The sequence below is a fragment of the Colius striatus genome, chromosome 3 (assembly GCF_028858725.1).
Source record: "Colius striatus isolate bColStr4 chromosome 3, bColStr4.1.hap1, whole genome shotgun sequence".
NCBI lineage: Eukaryota > Metazoa > Chordata > Aves > Coliiformes > Coliidae > Colius > Colius striatus.
In genome coordinates, this window is record NC_084761.1 from 39435440 (window position 1) to 39454172 (window position 18733).

At 42.2% G+C, this 18733-nt stretch overlaps 1 protein-coding gene across 2 annotated transcripts in view; it reads left to right on the top strand.

Annotated features, from left to right (window-relative positions):
* ADGRL3 (adhesion G protein-coupled receptor L3) overlaps nt 1–18733 on the top strand; it is a 337944-nt gene that overhangs the window by 213142 nt on the left and 106069 nt on the right. For both annotated transcript variants that reach the window (XM_061992427.1, XM_061992428.1), the window contains one exon: nt 17812–18117. In XM_061992427.1, the coding sequence (XP_061848411.1) occupies nt 17812–18117 (306 nt within the window). The remainder of the gene's footprint in view (nt 1–17811; nt 18118–18733) is intronic.

Sequence of the window (18733 nt, forward strand, 5' to 3'; positions counted from 1 at the left end):
TAATTTTCTTTACTTGATAAGAACTGTAACATTTCAAAGGGACTCATTTGAAACAATAAAAGAGGCTAAACTTGTGCCAGCTTCACAGGCTCCTTGACTGACACATATTGCAGGAGCTCTCTGAGGAGCATGGGCTTAACCCTTTTCTCTCCCTGTCACAACTTGCTGATGTTGTCGGGACAACATTTGGGTAGCTCCACAATTTTTCAAGGGCTGAAATATTTTTTCTAGGTCTCTATATCTCTTTCAATCCTTGGTCTATCAGCCTGGGAACAAAATGGACCTTTCTTTCCGTGAAAACTAATGGAGCATGCTGTGGCATATCGGGTGTGCGACTGCATCCACTTCCCCAACATCTCGTGCTACCTCCGGTGTTGTAGGCCTGGATTAAATATCCAGCCACTCTTCCGGCATCCTAAATAAATAAGCAGCTACTCTTCTCTGCATGAATGCAGTAAGACAAATCCTTATCTGTGTCTCCCTCTGACTGCCCAAATGATGGGCCATGTCTACAAAATCATTGCCTATCATCCTTTGCATCATTGCCACGTGCTGGCTGTGCTTCTGCCACAGCTCACACGACCTTGGCACCACAAATGGTGTAGACTGACTACATATTTCAGAAAGAAATCTGAGGATGCCCTGCAACGAGGAAGGTTTAAACAGGGCTTTGTTGTACACCCATCTTGCAGCGTGACAGGGAGAGATAGGTGGCGTAGGAAATTTTACTGACAGCCGTTATGTTGTTAGCACCAGTCAGAAAGTTTTGTTCAATGAAATGGATTCCAGCCTATAAAAGATGCCCTTGGCTTCAAGTTGGGCTCATAATTTATTTTTTTTTCTAGTATTCTCAGTTATTGTTGGCAAAACCTGATCTTTGCCTACAGTTCTGATAGAGCACACATAACTAAAGATCAAATCACAAAGGTTTTTATGAGTATCAATTTCTGTTTCATTTGTCTTATATTAAAGAATACCAGTTATATTGAGACAGGTGTTTTGAGTGCAAATCTTCTATCACATGCTCTTGCATGTGTTGTTAGCTCTAATTGTAATTTGTTTTGTGGAAAGTGAAGAGTATATACAAGTATATAAACACAAACATAACTAGTTCATCTAGGGATTCTGGAGTGTGGAAATTAATGTTGTTTCCACCCTGTAATCAGACTTTAGCACTGATCTGCTGATTATGGCTCTCCAAAGATGGAGAAAGTGGTAATTCAACAAACATTGCCACTGGGATCTTGCACATGAGCCAGAAAGTGGGCTTTTTTTCCTCCCCTCCCTATACCCTGCTGCATGGGGTTCTGCAGAAGGAAAAATGATGATAAATGCCTGGGACATTATGAACTTAATTGCAAAAAGGAGACAGAGGGGAGACCTTATCACTCTCTACAACTCCCTGAAAGGAGGTCATAGCAAGGCAGAGGTCAATCTCAGTAACAAGTGATAGTACAAGAGGAAATGGCCTCAGGTTGTGCCAGGGGTGGTTTAGATTGGATATTTTAAGAAAATTTTCTTTGCTGAAAGGATTGTCAGACATTGGAACAGGCTGCCTAGGAAAGTGGTTGAGTCTCCATCCTTGGAGGTATTTAAAAGACATATGTTGTGCTTAGGGACATGGTTTAGTGGTGGGCTTGGCAGTGCTGAGTTAACAGTTGAATTTGATGATCTTAAAGGTCTTTTCCAACCTAAACAATTCTGTTATTTGCACTCAGTCCTTGGGGAGGCTTCCTTTGATCCATTGAACTCCTATGTGGAATATGAAAAGATTTGTCAGGAGACACGTGCCAAGGATTCACAACCCTGGGCAGAAGAGCCCTCTTGATACCCCTCCTGCACAAACACATAAAAGAAAAGCAATTTATAAAAGCCCATAGCTCTAATAGAGCAGCTGAGCCTTGGCATTCCTGGGCAATGTGCAAGCAGAAAAGAGGTGAAACCTGGCTCAAACAGTAAATCCCACTGAAGCTAATCCAGGACTTTTTTAGGGTGCCATAGTTTCTAGGGCTGACCTGTGGCCATTACAGCGCTGCAGAATGAGTTGGTGGGCAAGCAATGGTGACAGTGAGCTTCTGCCATGATGAAGCCACAGAGCTGCTTCAGGTCTGTTCTGTCCCTGTTCTGTCCTTTGAGCACTGTCACTGCAGGGTTAGCTGGACGTAATCTCTCTCTTCTCTCAGGTCTAATTTTTCCTCTCTCCAACAGGATAGGCCTAAGTGGTAACAGTCTGCTTCTCCAAGGTACCCTTCATCCCAAGGAAATCCTTATAATATAAAAATGAGAGCTGAAGATGCCAGCCCACTCTGTAGCTTGTGGCTACTGGACTTTGGTGGGGAGAGGAGGGAGGGTCAGATGCCAAGTGAAATAGGCATCCAAAATTGTTAGCATTGGCAATATCCTTGGTTTTGGAATTAAGGGAACAGAGATCTGAGAGATGGGCATGAGGCTGAGGAAAGATTCAGGTTGGGATGTGTTTATTGGTAGATACTCTTCTGGGAAAGGAAAGCAGATTGAAAACCATGGAGAAATAAAACCGGAAGGACCTACTCATTACTCAATGGGCAAATACAGGAATGGTTTCTAGACAATGACAAGAGAGGCAGGCAGGGATAAGGTTTGGAACTCACACGGGATGAAGAAAAGAGCTAAAAAAAAATGACTTAATGTCTCTTTTAGTGGAGGTGAGCCAGCACCGTGCCCAGAGAGCTGTAATACACGTTCAATATGAATGAGATTTTATTGAACATACAGGGAGAAATGTCTGAGTAAGAGGAAGACTAGGGGATTTCTGAATGTTAGTCTGAAATTTCAGCAGGGATCCTATCACCTATGAGGGCTTAGCCTCACTGTTTCAATATTTCTGTTGGCTAGTGAAGACAGTCTAACACCACATTTCCCACTTGGAGGATCCCTGTAGAGAAATTGTCTCTGAAACACAAATGTTCAGTAACACTGACTTAGCTCATACTGCTTTCCTCCAGCTGGAATTGGCTTCAGGTTTCAGATATTATCAAAAAGAAAAAAGCAGCCTGGAAAGCCTAACTTAATATTAATTATAAGAGGAAGGAAGTGTTATGCCAGGTTGGTATTTGCACTTGTCTTCATTCTTATTTTACACCTGCATCCTCTTTCCCGTGTTCCCCAGCTCTGTCCTGTCAGTGTAGTCTCAGGCTCACCCGGGTCAGTTCTAACATGATTTTGTTTTTCATTTAGGCAAAAACCAAAGCATGGACTTGCCTCAGCTTGGCAGAAAGGGACATGTAATTTTCTGTTATGTTGTTGTTGGAGTCTTGCACACTTCAGCTGGCAAACAGATTGTCAAACATCTTTGAACGATATTTGCTCAGTGTGCAAAAGAGAAAAGAAATATCTACTTTTAGATTCAGCTCCTTCTTTATGTGGTTTTATTTGGTTTTCTTTGCACACATTTAAAATTCCTTTCTATTAGACTGTATTCAGCCTAAGTTGCTTAGTGAGATTTGTTACCTAGTGTATGCTTGCTCCTGTTTAAAAGGTGACTGGATCAAGAGCTGTTTTTCCTCCTTACCTTCACCTCTTTCCCTTACTGGTGGTGAATGGCAGTGAATAGTAGCTCCTCTCAGGGACAAATATCCCTATCCCCACACAAAACAGCAGCTGCTGGGTGGCTGAAAGCTATGTGTGGCACATAAGCATTGGGTCAACGTGCACTAATAGGTACCAGGGTCTTGCAGGCTTCTGTTATAGGTGCCTTTGAGTTACTTCAGTACAGGATGCATGTTGCTATAACTGAAGACAAAATCCTATCTGGGAAGTATAATTTGCGCTGCTACCCCTGAAGCTGAGATAATACATGTTGCTGAAATAAATTTGCATCTCCATTAGTTACATGCCATTTATTTGTTGGAGTCTGTTTGACCAGACATCTTGGTCTGCATCAGATTTCTATGTGGTCTGCTCTGAACAAGAGCTGCAGACAGTGATGGTTTAACTGAATCAGTGTCACTGTTTTCGCTCAAATATAAAGTTTAATAAGGGAAAATAACAGGTTAATCTGGAAAGGCATTTTGTAGGCCAGGGGGACTGACCTTGTAGAAGTTACTGATGCCAAGAGGATTAGGAGGTTGTATGTTGTACTCAGAAATGTACAGTGGATATGCTGAACTTGGTACAGAAGATGGGAAGTGTGGTCCCTTCAGTCCAATACCTTGTCTGAGTTTCAGACTCTGCAGAAGGAGATTCCTCAGGGAACAGCACAGATCAAGAGAAGGGCTCATCCTTTTGTATTAGCTAGTAGTTTCCTCACAATAACACAGGAGGATCAAAGCCTTCCCCATCCTCCAGGAGTGTGTTGTGGGCTGTGAAGAATGAAGTCCTCTGCAAGAAGAGAGGACATCAAGTTGTCTGGAGGAGATGGAACTTTCCTTTTCCTCTCCCCACCAGTCTGTACTTAGCATCCATACTATACTTCTGGATTTTCTAGTTATCCATGGAATGGCTTAAGCCTTTCCAAGCACCAACTAAACACGTCAAGGAAAGATGAGCAAACAGTTGAGTCATTTGCAGTTTCTTTTGTGCCTCAGAGATGTGTATAAGATGTGCTGCATTTTTCAGGAGACAAAGTCAGAAGTTGCTTGCTGTAGCATCACACAATTTCCAGCCGAGGCTTGGGCATTGAAATGTTGATACAGTGAAGATGATAGTGTTGCAGAAACTTACAGGCTACTGCTGTCATCAGTATTTTGAGGCATCTCCAAGGAGCACCTGGGTCTCGCGCAATTTGAACAGCTTTTGATGCTACCTTTTCCCCTTCATAGGCTAGCTGTCCCAGAGTACTAAATCAAATCCCTCTCCTTTTCTTATAACAGCCTCTGTAGCAGCTGAACAGAGCAGCTGAGCAGCTTGCCACTGAAGTGCTTATAGTTGTCATTCCTATTTTGCTGGGTGGTTCCCATTTGGCATACCAATGAACTCTGTCTCTGATCAATGATCAGTTGGGCTCTAGCTTTTTTAAAAAAAAGAGCTGATCACAAGGGTCTATCACAGGTGACCTTCTTCCTCCTTTCCCATCTTGAGCCTGACCACCATATTAGAAAGTTTGTTATTTGCAGAACTCAATTCCAAGTGAATTCAGTGTTATAGTTTCTAATCTTTTTTTTTTTTTTTTTTTAGTATTCCTGGCCTGATGAACTTCCTGTAATTATAAATTATTCTGTTTCAGCTGCATGCTTTTTCTCATTTACATTTAAGATAATGGAAGAAGAGCTGCTTTTGATGACATAAGTGAGCTAGATTTTGCATTAGCACTATTATAAAATAAGAGTTCTTGGTGGATAATGTAAAATATTAGGGGGGTTGAGTTTTTCAGTACCTGGAAAGCACTGCAATGACTAGAAAAACTAATATTATTCTTCCCTGCAATTTGATGAAATTTCTTGATGCATGCGTGGAATGTGAAAGGCTTGAGGCTAATAACATTACAGATCTCAATGCATGTACTATACAGTCTGCTTTAAAATATTTACTAAACAAAAACATTTCAACATATTTGACGCTTAAGAGGGACAAAAAATAGTAATTACTGTAGACTGGTGCATTTATTTTATTTTACCAGTGAGAGCTGCAAAATGAGATTTAGGCAATGTACTAGAAGCATATAGCACCTCTTTAGCCCTGTGCTATAGCAGTAGTTTTATCCCATGCTTAAGTATATAAAGGGTCTTTGCTGTATTTCAGAATCAGATACAAGTTGCTTGCCTACTTTTTATTTTCCTAGTTCTGTTATGTTTTGAATCTTGCAGTCATATAAAGATACTTTTTTTTTTTCTTTATGAGAGACATCATTCTTTTATATGCTTTGTAGTGATGTCACGTATTTAATTTTTGGGGTATATGTATTATACAAAGGCAAAGATATTAAACAGCTTAAAAATCTCCAAAGGATACAATTTATTTTTTTTTAAATTGCTATGTCATTCTAACTACTTTTCTTTATCACTTCCTCAGATTCTACTGATGCTTGTAGGTACACAGTGCCTTTGTTGATAGCTCAAGTGGATCAGGTGCAGTTTAGGCTTCAAGGCCAAGACTGCATTATGGAAAATCCTAATTCTGGCACAGCAGCACCTGGATGTTCCTTTGTGTATTTGGTGCCTCTGGTTTGGACCAATAATTGCCATGGATATGTAAACTTTAGCACACAGCTGCATGTAAAACCACATGCCAAACTTGAGGAGGCAGCCATACAGCTTCTGACTAAAATACATTGCTTTTCAGCACTACTATTCACTTTCTTGGAGGATTTTTCTTATGTTTTTTGTTTCTGTGGGCCCGTTTCCAAGTCCTACAAAGTCCATGGGTATATTCCTCTGCTTTGCAAGAAACAAACATGCTTACATTGTGATGTGCTAGTCTGCACTAGCCATTAAGGATTATAATCTGAAAGATGACAGATGTAAAGCTAGACATCAGTGTTGAAGGCTTTTCCACTTTGGGCTTATGTATTGTCATGTTGTTATCAACCCTTTGAGTAAGAGTTTGAAACTATGTCTCCAGAGAAGGAAACTCAACAACCCATCTGGGCAGCCTGTTCCAGTGCTCCATCACCCTCACAGTGAAGAAATTCTTCCTTGTATTGCTTTGGAACCTCTTATGTTTCAGCTTGTACTTGTTGCCTCTTGTCCTATCATTGGACATCATTGAGAAGAGCCTGACTCCATCCTGTCACCCATCCTTTACATATTTGTAAACATTAATGAGGTCACCCCTCAGTCTCCTCCAAGCTGAAGAGCCCCAGCTCCCTCAGCCTCTCATGATAAGAGAGATGCTCCATTCAATGATCTTGGTGGCCCTGTGCTAAACTCTCTCCAGCAGCTCTCTGTCCTTCTTGAACCAAGAGGCCCAGAACTGGGCACAATATTCCAGATGCGGTCTCACAAGGGCAGAGTAGAGGGAGATGTTTCATCTTAAAATGTCCTATATATAATAACTTGATTATTTATTATAAATCCACTTTGCTGAAGAAAATGTGTTTCTCATAGTACTAATGACTCTCTCATTGTTAAAGCCTTCCACAGAACATCAGTTATCTATAAAACAAATTTAGACACCAATCCTGCAGTTAGACGTTGTTTAGGCAGACCCCTGAGCCAACGTGAATACAGCTATTAGAACTGAGCTTTACAAAATATTGACATTTGTATGTAAGTAATAAAGAGCTTTGGAGGGGCTCTAAACAACATTTTATAGTTTGTCAGGGAAAATGCTTCATTTCTGAAAGTAGCTAAATATTGATATTCTTACACTGGAGTTTTGTCAGCTTCTTCAGATTGGCTTACATGAAAGATTTTTCTTTTCTGTTTAGCACAAGCTTGTTCCTTCCCTCTATTCCATCTGCTACTCCAGGGGCAGGATACTTACTGATGGCAGGTTTGAGGAGAGAGTTGAGCTAATTTCAGCTCCAAAATGAAATGTGGCTAAGAGGCCAAGACCATAGCTTCCCTCTGATTTAGAGGAGGGGTCTTAAGAACATATGCACACTGAGGTGCACCAGAGCATGCTCAAAGGATAAAAAAAGACAGCGTTTCTCAGCACTTCCTCATTCCTGCTGGTTTCAGTGGTCAACTCTCTCCATATTCTTGCAGAAGCAAGAATAAATGGAATAAATAAAAACCAGGAAACCAATGCAGTCAAAGACTGTGTGGAGCAAGTGCCCTGTAGAGATAAATCAGTTTTATGGCTTCTGAGAAGGATTTGTTCTTTTGAATCAGGTTTGAAATAATCAGTAGGTTGTAGAAAGAGGGTAAAATAGATGGGTTTGATGAAAGACAGAAAGTGAGCATTTGCTTACAGGTTTATCATTCCTGTTGCTCTACAGGATACTAAAAGTACAATATGGGTACATCTACTATACAGATAGCAAGCCCTGCTTTCAGGACTCCAGTTCAGGTCTGGGAGTACAGTACAACCTGCATGCTAATGGAGTAAATCCTAAAATGGATTAGAAAAAGAAGGGTATAAGCAACTCTAACTCCATCTTTGATAGTTTGTGTTTTATTCAATTTCCTCTCTTTGATTTCATCTGACCAGCCCACCCACAGAATCTGTTTGCACTAAAAGCACTGGACGGACACCTTGGCTCATTTGTAAGACCAGCAGTGGTACACGAAACCAGGAGTGACCTCAAATATGGAGCCTCAGAGTGACTGGGATTGAGAGATGGTGTATGTGGTGTAAGGGGAGGTGCACAGTAAATGTAAAAAGCAGCCTTTGTGATTTTAAGCTGCCAAACCAGACAGGAGAAAGTGGGGCCAGGTGGCTTTCCACCTGCTCTCCCCCTCACACTGCTTGCACACACTTGGGCCACGGGGCCAGAGAGATGATTTCTTGTAGGTCCAGTGGGTTGTCTCCTTGAGTTCAGTTGTACTAGATCCTCTTCGTGAAGATAACAGCATAACACAATCAGGTTTTAAATGTTAATACTGAGATCACAGGAAGCTGAGAAGCACCAAATCACTGAGAATTGGAAAGTCTAGTCTGTCCTCTTGAAATCTGTCAAATCTATTTTTTATTTACAGCATTTGAGCCATTTAACAAATTGGAATACAGCCATTCAGATGTTTCACAGGCAGATTATGATTGATTTAAAAGTCTGGAGCATTTATCCAAATGCAATTGGTCATCTTACTGACTTAACATCTAGATTGGAGATCTTACACACACAAATGAACAGAGACTATTTGAAGATAATAGTTTTCTCTTATTAAATTTTTGTTTGTAACTTACAATTGAAGAAATATTGAATAAGGATATAAGCCTTATACTTAAGGACATTAAGCCTTGGTCTCTTAAGACTCGTTACAATGATGGGATAGATCAGAAAATGCTACTGTGTCAATAGTTTATGACTCCTGCACTTACTTCCTTTCAGTGCAAACACAGAGGTGGAGAAATGCTGAAGGACTGACTCCATCTGGCACTGCCTCTGCAGAACACATGCAAGTTGTTCAATTAAAGATGCATAAGGGCAGGCAAAAGGCAGGAAACACATTAGATGAAGCTACATCCATTGTTTTTCTCTCTTAGCAACCATGCATGTGCTTGTTCTGCATAGAAACTAAAAGGTGTGTTTCAACTTGCATGGATAAAACACGTGGTTTAATCAAAAGGTAAAGAAAAAAAAAAAAATTGGCAGTCTTAGCCTCCAGTAAATCTCTTGAAGCTGTAAGCATAGAGCTCACGTGTCTGCACTCTTAACATGGTCTGAATAAAAAACTGACAGCATCTGTTACTGAAATGAAAAGTGATTTCTCTAACAATGGGATACTGGGGAATTCCTACTGGGCTTCTCTTTAACAGAGTTTGAAGGATTCAGGTTGGAAGACAGTTTGTAAGATCCGCACCAGTGACTGATGGATGTGAGTCACGCCAGAAGACAGATTGTTTAGGAGGTTAGAAGTTCACTCCATATATTCAGTAATAATATGCAGCTCGTATGCCCTTAAAAAGAGATTGTATGCTTTCTTCCCCCTGTGTGAAATGGCGTGTTAATTGGGGGGGAAAAAAAAGTAATCTTATTTATATGTTCAAATCCAGAAATTTGTAATCTGCAATCACATTATTTTTGAGAACTAGAGTAATTTGAAGCTAGATTGCCTAAAAATAGCTCTTGAAGGGAATTCTAAAAATTATCTGAGATTCAGAGGTATAAAGCCCAGCTTGCTAAGTGATTCCAGCTTGAAGTGCATTGAAACAGCTAAGTTTGTACCATATCTTGGACCACAGCTGTAGGTTTCCCCTTAGTACAGGGACCTCAACATCTGGCACATATCCACAGCAGCATCTGCTTAGGCCCAACACAATACTCACAAGTGGGCAGAGTAGCCTCAGGCACAAATACTGATCCCCTACTGGAAGAGGCAAAAAAAACTACACAAAGGTGTTTTTCCATTTAGCAGCAGTCCACAAGGAATTAATCTTTCATCAGATGTAGCATCCTCCTACTCTACTATTTCAGATGTTAGGTGAGAGCGAGGAAAAAGAAGAGCTATGTACCTATGTATTAATTTGCCTTCGTGACCAAGAAGGCCAATGGCATCCTGGGATGCATCAAGAGGAGTGTGGCCAGCAGGTCGAGGAAGGTTCTCCTCCCCCTCTACTCTGCCCTGGTGAGGCCTCATCTGGAGTCCTGTGTCTGGTTCGTCACTCCCCATCTCAAGAGAGACTCAGAACTTCTAAAGTCCAGCGTAGGGCCACCAAGATGATCAGGGTACTGGAGCATCTTCCTTAAGAGGAAAGGCTGCGGGAACTGGAACTGTTCAGCCTGGAGAAGACTGAGGGGGGATCTCATTAACACTTAAAAATATTTAAAAAGTTCATGTCAAGAGGATGAGGGAACACTTTTTTTTGTAGTGCCCAGTGACAGAACAAGGGGTAACGGACAAAAGGTGGAACACAAAAAGTTCCACTTAAGGAAAAACTCAATTCCTGTAAGTGTGATGGAGCCCTGGCACAAGCTGCTCAGGGAGAGTGTGGAGTCTCCTTCTCTGGAGGTTTTCAGAACCCATTTGACTGTGTTCTTGAGTGACCTAATCTAGGCCAAGCTGCTTGAGCAGGAGGGTTGGACTACATGATCTCTGGAGGTCCCTTCCAATTCCTCATTCTGTGATTCTATGATAGGACTTTTTATGGGCACAAGACTACATGCAGTTGTGTTGTTGAACACAACATGCTGTGTTACACACTGTGGGACGATTGCAAATCTATTTTTTTATTCCCATCAATGGTTTTTGCAAGTCTTGTCAATCTTGTTCAATAAAGTTCCAACAACAAAAACCACAACCCCAACCACTCTAAAAGCAGTGTGTGAACTTTTATGTTCACACACAATTCTGTCTCAGCTTCCCTAAAGATCAGAATGTGTAAGCACAGGGGAGGGCTGTTCAGATATTTGATGTGAGGCCTGCTTGGCCTTCACCTGCAGTGAAAACAAATTGTAGTTTCTCTCAAATGCATGGAAAGAGCTGTACATAATTTAGGGGCTAATGTCATCTTGTTGATTCTCCAGCCCACAGCTCCTTGGTGGCACCAGCATGTGGCTTTTGACTTTTCAGCAGACAACCAACAAAATGATGGTTTTGCAGGGCATGGATGCGTGCTTATGCAACTCTTAGGGGATGTTATAAGGTGGACAAGGCTCAACTTAGGTGCTCCTTGTCTTCAGTCATCCATTTCTTTCGCCTTACAGGGAATTTGGTGAAAAGCCACAAAACAAAAAAGACAAAAGAAAATAGGATTTTTTTTTTTTCTAGGGAGTTTCACAAAACATTCTGAAATGTGTTTGAAAATGCGTGTAGAAAACTCATTCCCGTGAGATGCATTTATGTGACAGGGAAAAGAAAAACAACTGTGATATAAACCTTCAACTGTATTAGATTTGGGTTTTTTTGTGCTGCTGCTTTCAAGACATGCATAAACCTTCCTATTTGCTATATAAATAGAACTTGCACCATCTTTTAGCAGCAGAACAAATTATAAAAGGGGATGCTGTAAGCAAAGGATGTGATTGCCAAACATGAAAAGGTCAAAACTAGCACAGAGGGAAGGAGGGACCTTCAAGTTTTGCGTTTCTCACAGTGTTTCAGAAACCAGCAATGCTCTGTTTGTCTTAGCACAGTAGCAATGTGTGTAAATTATTGTGAATGTAGCCCAGACATGCTCAATAAAACAGTTGAATTGGTGTATCCTTCAAAAGATGTGGAAGCCTCTGGACTAGTTAGTTATATATCAGTTGCTGGAGTATTGCACCAGCTGCAGCACAGGGAGCAGGCACAGGCTCTTTGCCACTGGCACCCTGGCACATCTGCTTGAGTTTGTCTTGTGAATGCAAAGCTTGCCAGAGAGTGAAGTCATTAGTGTTTGTCTGGACCTTGTGCATGAAACTTGAGTGTGACCTCTTCTTCCAATTACTTGAGTGATCGCTGGCTCATAGCACATAGCCATCAGGCTAAACCTTAGGATTGCAGCCCCCAGAGGAGAGCTTGACAGATGCCTTCTGTCATCGGTTACCTAGCAAAAATCAGTGAATCTCACCCAGGAAACCTTGTCTGCAATTTCTGCTCCAGCGGCACCCAGTTATCTTCATTCATGGGGCTGGAAATGCATGACATTTCTTAAAAAATGTTTTCAGTTATTAAGTACACTAGGTCATAGGCTTAGATGCCAAATCCAAAGGATGAGAGAAAAGGTAGGTTGGTAGTGAATGCAAATAGCCTTGCTTGCAATCAAAGCTGCTTTTGTAATAGGAAAACATTAGTCAGAGTCATCTGGAATAGCAGTCTGCCATGTCTGGGAGCATCAGGAAGAGGTGAGCAGAACAGAAAGTAAGATGACATGTGTGCTGGATTTTCCCGGTTGGCAGATACAAATCACTGGTCTTAGGCAAGTTTGTGCACTTGTCCTGTTAGGTGAGAAAAAGGGAAAAGAAGCATGTGGGGGAAAAAAATAAACCCCAGCAACAACAAAAAAACCCTTATTTATTTAAGATTTTTACCTATGAGCAAGTCCATCCCATGATTTTTCTTCCACCAAGCAAAATTCCTTCTCCTATGGCCTGAGTTCTGTGTAAAGATTGGGAAATAAAAGAAAGGAAAAAAAATAACAATTTCTTTGTCTTGCTAGTCAATGTTCTGGGAGTAGAGAGAGGCTCCTCTGGGAGCTGCAATTACTCCCCTGTGGATGCTGTAAATGTTCAGGTTTTATAGCTACAGCTCTAGTCTGAATGATGGCAAAACTTCAGGCTTCTGCTGTTAGTGCCAGCTCTCTAGATAGAGCTGGGAAGAAAAAAAGTTAAGTATCACTTTGGGTTCTTTCTGGGGAAGACGTGTTTCCACAGTTCCAGTTTGCTTTCTTGGAAGCACATTGAAAATATCTATACTACCTCTGTGCTTTGTAGAATGGATTTGAAGCCTAGGAGTAAAAACCGAGTCTTACGCGAAAGCTGTCTTTAAACTCTTGATATGGCAATGCATGGTAAAAACAAGAAGTAAAATAATCAAGACCATACATTTCTAGCTGTAAGAGAGTTGATGAATTTTAAAGGTTGATGCTTGTCTATGAACAAAGTTCTTACTATGAAGTATTATCTGAAGAATCCTTCTGTTAAAGTGATGCTGCAGTGCTGTTTTTCTCCAAGTTAAAAATTCACAGTTTATTGGCAGCCTGAATTAATCTGGAGGATTGATCTCTATTCTGTGCTGTAGGATTTAGGTAATTTTGTACAGGTTGCAGTCTCCTCGTGGTTTTGCTTGGATTTGAGAATCATTTATATGTAAATTATCCTGATCTCTTGTTCTTTCCCTTCGTAACAATTAACTTTGTTTTAAACCACACAGTTCTGTGACCAAAATTGGCAAGTGGTGCTGCCTGGAGCCAGTGAAACTGAGTGGTATTATGACGGTGCTCATATTCACTGGAGCTCTTTACCAAATTAGCTCACTGAAAAATGAGACTTTTGAACTGAGTTCAGTGGTATCCCATTCATCTCACTCTGTTGAGCCACTTTGAGTTGGCTTTTTTATGTTTTCTTATAATTTGTTCTATGGGAATGGAATGGAATGGAATGGAATGGAATGGAATGGAATGGAATGAAGTAGAATAGGTTGGAAAAGACCTTTTTTATCATTGAGTTCAACCATTAACCTAACACTGCCACGTTCACCATTAAACCATTTCTGTAAGTGCCACCTCTACACATCTTTCAAATACCTCCAGGCACAGTGACTCAACCACTTCACTGGGAAGCCTGTTCCAATGCTTGGAAACCCTTCTGCTAAAGATTTCTTTACCTAATCTCCAATCTAAAACTTCCCTGATGCAACTTGAAGCCATTTCCTCCTGTCCAATCACTCATTACTGAGGAGAAGACAACAAACACTCACCTCACTATGTCTTTTTAGGTAGTTGTAGAGAGTGATCATGTCTCCCTTCAGCTTCCTCTTCTCTAGGCTAAACATCTCCAGCTCCCTCAGCTACTCATAGAATCATAGAATGGTAGGGGTTGGAAGGGACCTTTAGAGATCATCTAGTCCAACCCTCCTGTAGAAGCAGGTTCACCTAGATCAGGTCGCATAGGAATATGTCCAGGTGGATCTTGAAGACCCCCGAGGAAGGAGACTCCACAACCCCTCTGGGCAGCCTCTTCCACTGCTCTGTCACCCTCACGGTGAAATAGCTTTTTCTTATATTTAAGCGGAACTTTTTGTGTTCCAGCTTCATCCCATTACCCCTTGTCCTGTTGCTAGCTACTATAGAAAAAAGGGATGTCCCAACCTCCTGGCACACACCCTTTATATATTTATAAATGTTAATAAGATCTCCCCTCAATCTCCTCCAGACTAAACAGCCCCAGTTCCCACAGCCTTTCTTTGTATGAAAGATGTTCCAGTCCCCTGATCATCTTGGTGGCCCTGCGCTGGACTCTCTCCAGCACTTCCCTATCCCTCTTGAGCTGAGGAGCCCAGAACTGGACACAGTACTCCAGATGAGGCCTCACCAGGGCAGAGTAGAGCGGGAGAAGAACCTCCGTCTACCTGCTGGACACACTCTTCTTGATGCATCCCAGGATGCCATTGGCATTCTTGGCCACGAGGGCACATTGCTGGCTCATGTTTAGTTTATTATCAATCAGGAGTCCCAGGTCTGTCTCTGCAGAGCTGCTCTTCAGCAGTTCGACCCCCAGCCTATACTGGTACTCCTCATAAGGCCTGTTCTCCAGACCCTTCATCAGCTTTGTTGCCCGTCTCTGGATACACTCCAGCACCCCAATGTCCTTCTTGTTGTGAAGGGCCCAGAACTGAACGCAGCACTAGAGGTGTGTAGCCTCACCAGTGATGAGTACAAGGAGACTTGTACTCACCTCCTTGGTCCTGCTGGTCACAGTATTTTTGATACAGGCCAGGATGCCATTGGCCTTCTTGGCCACCTTGGCACGCTGACATCTCATATTCAGGTGGCTATAGACCAACATTCCCAGGTTCCTTTTTCATCCAGCCACTCTGCCCCAAGCCTGTACCATTGCATGGGGGTTTTATGACACAAGTGCAGGACTCAGCACTGAGTCTTGTTGACCCCCCAACAGTTGCCTTTGAATCATCATGATACTTATTTTTAAAAGCACAAGAAGGCCCAAGTTGACCAAGAAAAAAAATGGAAGAGGCAGTCCCCAAAGAGATTTTGACATTAGTGCCAAGGGGTTTATGAAAGATGAAGCAATTCATTTTTTTTACGTCTAAAGGAAAATGGCATTAAATCAACTGTGCCTAAGTGCTACTGTAAACTGGCCAGACCTATTCCAGAAACAATACATGGCAGGATATTCAATGATTGTTAATGAAAACTAGGCTCAAAAAATGCAGCACCCCTGCATATGGATCAAGGGGAGCTCTTGAGTGCCAGTATATGTTTCTATATGCCCACAAATTACTTCCAGAATGATTTTAAGAAGGTTTACTAGTTTTGACTGAAACTGCCTCCACTATATCTACTCAGTATCTCTGGTCCTGTAGTGGTGGTCTGGGTCATTTTACAAATTGAAAAATAGCTTTTTAATGCATGAGCAAGTGGGAAAATTTCTACAGGTTCTTATCTACCAGGCTGATCGTTGTTATGAAGAAACAGAATATGTACTTGTGGCAATAGCTGCTGTAGTTAAAACAGATAATACTTGTTGAAGTTCTCCACAAATGTTGATCCTCTCTGTAAGATCAGATGAAGATCATTGCTTGGTAATCTAGCACAACTTTGAGCAGGAACTAGAAGAAATCTGTCAATGTCTGCATGATTTTGCATTGTATTTTTTGGAGTTCATTCAGACTTAGGGCTCAGAAAAATATAGTTTTGATGCTTCTGAGTTTTAAAGTTTAAGGAGTGGATGTCTCAGTCATGTAGTAATTGCCTAAACCCAGAACAAGCGTGTGCTTCAGCTGTCATGTTATTGACTACTCATATGGGCAGAATTGCTCATAGCACCATGGGCTTGAATGACTTAAAAAAAATAAACACACAAACCAACAAGCCTTTCAGAATGGAAATACTCCTATTTTGCACTAAATGCACTTGCCTCCGTGCTTGAAGTAAGTCGACTTAAATGAACTCCAGTGGTAGAAATATCGTTATACATTAATAGCTAGTATTTCCCAAACAGTGAGTGTGGTGTGCTTCACTGAACCTGGAAGAGAGAACAATCTCCATTCTCAGGAGCTTGCAGGCTGAGCCTACTCACACAGCTGGAGAGTTAAGAGCCTATGCCTTGGGATAATAGGGTAATTCTCACATTTAATTTTAATTTATGTCTGGACTGGAGTTCACACATGTCTGTCTAATGTAAAAGCTCCAATTTATGTTGCTGGACATGGAACAACCGTGTCTCTGATTTTTGGGTTCTGGAAGAGGTGGGATAGTAGGGAGGTGTTGTGGCATGGGAATTAAAGAGAGAATGGGATGAGACAAAGATCAGACAAACCTTTTCATATGACCTTCTTACTTGCCTTCCCCAGACAGTCACAGTGCTTCCCTGGGCAGGGACTGAGGAGGAAATTTTGAGTATCTGGCATTTAACTGGAGTAAAAGTGTTATGTTGAGAGAAGCAGGAGGGTGCTTATCTTTCTTTGGAAGAGGCAAAGGAGATCGGACAAGCAAGCTTCTTCACTAGCTATAAGTGAAATGGCACAGCAGAGGTGATGAAAGAGCAATTGGAGGCAGCCTGCCTCAGTTCCTCACCTGACATTTCAGGCCAAGCCATTAAGGAAATCTACGTGAAGCTCAAATTTATTCAAGCACCTTCATCTATATAGGAGGCAAAATATATTATAAGGTGAGCATTTATCAATATTCACAACATGCAGTACTAAGCACAACTATTGCAGGATACTCTATTGTATCTAGCAACAGGACGGGGTAATGGGATGAAGCTGGAACACAGAAAGTTCCATTTAAACATTAGAAAAAACTATTTCACTATGAGGGTGATGGAGCAGTGGAAAGGGCTGCCCAGGGAGGTTGTGGACTCTCCTTCCTTGGAGGTCTTCAAGACCTGTCCGGACACATTCCTATGCGACCTGATCTAGGTGAACCTGCTTCTGCAGGGGATTTGGACTAGATGATCTCCTAAGGTCCCTTCCAACCCCTACTATTCTATGATTCTGTGATCTATGTGGGATGGGTTAATGCATTTCTAAAGCAGAATCTTTGCATCTGCCATGTGACCTGCAGCTCCGGGGCCTGAGGGCTGCTGTTGGGATGAAGTAGCAAGGCACGAACCTGAGAGAAAATGAGCAGCTTCCTCTGGAGAACAACCTTGGAATCATCACTCTGTGCACTACTCTTTTGGGGATGGATTTGCAGTGGAGTTTTTTAATTACACCATGTAAAATGTTTTTCTGTCCAATCCAGCTGGGTCTTCAACCACACAAAAAAATTAAAAGCACTTCTGGGCTATATATTCCCTAAAAGATAGAAAAGAAGATTTTTACATTAAAATGCCAGGAAGAAAAATGGTAAGGGCATAAAGTGCTTTTTTACCATCAGATGCTACTGCTTTTGGAAAATCGGTTGTGCTCCAGCAGTCATTACCCCACTGTGTGCTTCTATTGCTGTGTGCTTCTGTTGCTGTGTGCTCCAGCTTGTCTCAGAAAAGTGTCTGTGCAGCAAGCCTCATGTTAGCTCCAGCTACACCCCACAGGCCACCACAGTCAAGAGAGGAGGCATCCTCAGGACCTAGGCCGGAGTCCCTGTTTCCTTTCCTCTGTTTAATCAGCTCTGTCTTTGTTTCAGGAGTGTCGACATCAGGGGCTCTGGGCCCAGGGAGCACCACAGCCAGCACTACACCACGTGTGGCCACCATCAGCACTGGCCGCCCCACCACCACCTCAACCTCAGGCAGGAGGAACAGGAGCACCAGCACACCATCACCCATGGCTGGTGTCCCTGATGAAATGACGACACACCTCCCCCCTGCCTCCTCCCAGTTGCCGCCGGCCGGTGCGGAGAGCTGTGACCCCATGGAAGCTCGCGACATTGTATGGTCCCGCACTCGGCAGGGCCAGGTGGCAAAGCAGCCGTGTCCCATGGGCTCGATAGGTGAGTCAAGGGGCAAGAGAACATGGTGAGCCATCTCCGTTTGCCCATGGGGTGTTGCAAGTGAGCAACACAGACCCCTATGGCATGCGTGCATTCATCAGTGGAGCATGCTGATGTCTTTTGTCACATTTACATTGCCTTGGTCAGATATGGGCCAAAGCCTCCACATGCTAGGCACATTGTACAAGATCTTTGTCCTCCTTATGTCTAACTGAAGGAGAGTATAAGCTAACAACCTTGTGGGGTTAAGCTTGATGTACTCTGCCTCCAGAAGTTACATATGCTGTGCCTGTTATCCCTGATTTTGCCTGTATTTATAGACCCTGGGCTCATTGACTGATGTCTTGAAGACCAATGCTTTGGTTGTTTGGAGGCTGTGGGGTAGGGGGCAGGAGAAATCAAAAAACTTATATTTTAAAGTTCTGTGCTGTACTGTTTGCATTTCAAAGGCTGTGGCCAGCCCAGGTATTCCCAGATTGTGCTCCTGAACCAGCATGAGTGAGTTTTCAAACTGCAGCCAGCATCCAGTGTGATCAGCAGGGAAAGCAGGAGGGGAAAAACAAGGCCAAATCTTTCACACCACTTTATTGCATATTGGCTTTTGCTTCTTCTCTTC